General features: G+C 37.9%; 1 protein-coding gene across 1 annotated transcript in view; it reads right to left on the reverse strand.

Moving 5' to 3' along the window:
- The window catches only part of LOC122256061 (uncharacterized), a 4,186-nt gene that overhangs the window by 41 nt on the left and 1,645 nt on the right, over positions 1–2,500 (reverse strand). The window contains exon 4 of the mRNA XM_043020523.2: positions 1–2,378. This exon is cut by the window's left edge and continues 41 nt beyond it. Coding sequence (XP_042876457.2) covers positions 220–2,378 — 2,159 coding nt within the window. The 3' untranslated portion in view covers positions 1–219. The remainder of the gene's footprint in view (positions 2,379–2,500) is intronic.

Raw genomic sequence — 2,500 nt, forward strand, 5'->3', positions numbered from 1 at the left:
GTGTATATACATCATACAATACCAAAAAAAGATAAAAAACATTATATTTCTCAACACAAGACCAAAAAAAAGTATTTTTAAAAGCAAAGTATGTACATGTCATGCAATACTGTCTAGCATAAAAAATCACTGTAAATAACACAATCATTTAAATATCTTCCATTGTGGAAAATTCTCATTTAAAAACTGGGTAATTGTATTAAAATAAATAAAAATAACTTAACCCCACAACCAAGAAAGGTAACTTGTGCTCTTCCCCTGATTTCGATCTTTAACATCGAGCAGGATGTCCCCTTGAGGATCCGAAGAAGTACCCGCTTTGGGGAGATTTTCCAGCGACAGCAAGAAGTTCCTCAGCTCTTCCTCAGAATTCAAATGCAAGGGAGGAAGGGTCTTAGGAATTAAAATGGGAGGGTGAGGTGTACTTGCATCCATACCAGGTGAAGGATTTATGGTTTCTGTCACAGCGCTGGTATCACTGTATAGAACTGATGATGTTTCTGTTGCCATTGTTGTTCCTTCAGTTCTGCAAGGAAAGGTATGACATGTGATAGTTTTGTGTGTCTTATCATCCTCTTGCAATTCTTGTAAGATGGAAGAGGATTCTTGTTTATCAGAACTAACAGTTTTTGCATGCACTCTTGGCACTGTCAGACTTTCTAGAGTTTCTCTCTCAGTTGAATAGCTAAAAGCCTCATTGTTCTGTTGAACTCCAAATCTCTGTTGTTCCTCTTCATTTTTCATCATATTACCACTCGGTGGAACAGAACCATCCACATCATCAATGTGAAGTTCTGGTGTGAAAGGCATAACAATAGGTGATGCTGATGTAGAATCAGGAAGTACCATTGAAGTTGTATGATACCCTACTTCAGGTGCCTGTAATGTATCAGGAAATGAGGGTGTTGTGAAAGCAAATGGATCATTCAGTGCTGTGTCACCAATCTGCTCATGAGTGCTGTCTCCTATTCCTCCCACTCTACTATCAGAGTCTTGGTCATGTCTAAACCCTAAAGACTGAGTGCTTATTAATTCATGATTAATTGTTGCCTCTTTAACTAGGGAAGATTCTTCATGGACATGAGAGTTTCCAAAGATGTCCTCATTTGCAAGGGGATCTCCAACAGCCATTTCTTTAATCTGATGTTTTTTTGCATTATGAGAATCTTCTGAAAGGTCGTCAAGATCATGAAATTCATGGATAGTTTCATTTGAAGTACTGAAAGGTTTTGAGACACTTGTTCCATTGTCATGGTGCTCCAAGAGATCATCTCTAGTAACAGAGTAATTTTCAGAAGCCGTATCTATGCTCTGAGAAACACCTAATATATCATTTACATGTTGAGAATATTGTAAAATTATACTTGCCTCATGAGATCCATCTACAGTCTGCTTTGGTTTATCCATGTGCTCATGAGCTTTACCTCTACTAGACGGTTCTTGAAGCTTATCGACTTCCAGAGAATGGTCCAGAGCCATTTTTGAGTCAATGAAAACTGAAATCTCACCCTCAATGGCAGAACTCTCTTGACCTTTGCTGCTTTCATGAGACTCCTCTAGAGTCTTTGCTGTAGTGTGAGAAACTCTAGTGTACGTGGCTGTATCCTCAGACTTTTCTGCAACCTTGTGTGCATCCACAGTGTCTTCCAGATATAGAACCCTGATGTTATTAGTTGTCATTTCATTATCTTCTTCTATATCAATATTAGGTTCTGTATTCTTGTCACTATGGGTCTCTCCATCCATGTCTTTTCCTTGGTTGTAGTCTTTTTCCTGAATTCTTTCAGTGTTAATCGTGTCTTCCCCCATTTCCTCTTTGTGAAGTGAGCCTCCGGGAATCCTGTTTTGAATTCCTTTTTTATCTGTATCAGCGTGAAGAGGATTTTCCAACATGCCAAGGATGAGAGAATCTTGTAGTTTGTTTGTCTCTGAAGAATCTTCTTGAGTTACACTATTTTTTTGAAGGTCACTGTAAGGTTTGTCAGATTGATTTTGATTGCTTTCAGCTTCTTCTGTCAGGTTCTTATGATCTATAACCTTTGAGTTGGTTTGGTTGATCATAACAGTCTTACCTTCAATATTTTTATTTTCTGTTTTCATATTTTCCTCACCCATATTTTCTTTTACTTTAACAGGTTGTGCTGTTGTAATGCTTTTGTCACTTGAATCTGTTTCACTTTCTAATTCAGACATTTTCCCTAAGTTGTGTATCCCAGTCTTGGAATTCCCATCCTCTTTGCTCTTTGCTGTCTCAAGTTCACCTGACGGAAGCATATCATATAATGACGGTCCTCGTGTTCCTTCGTCTAGTCTTGCCCTCCCGTGACCTCCTTCAATCTCCTTCTTTGGTACCCTTGCTTCCTCTGAATCTTTATGATCTAGAAGTAAATGGAACAATTAGTTTTCTCTCTCCCTAACATTTAAATTTATGGGATGATATGAATGAGACATCTACTGTATTTTGTATTAAAATGTGAATGTTAAAACCAGCCTTTGAATA

The sequence above is a fragment of the Penaeus japonicus genome, unplaced genomic scaffold (genome assembly GCF_977035675.1).
Source record: "Penaeus japonicus unplaced genomic scaffold, GWHDUDI00000001_assembly GWHDUDI00000025, whole genome shotgun sequence".
Classification (NCBI taxonomy): domain Eukaryota; kingdom Metazoa; phylum Arthropoda; class Malacostraca; order Decapoda; family Penaeidae; genus Penaeus; species Penaeus japonicus.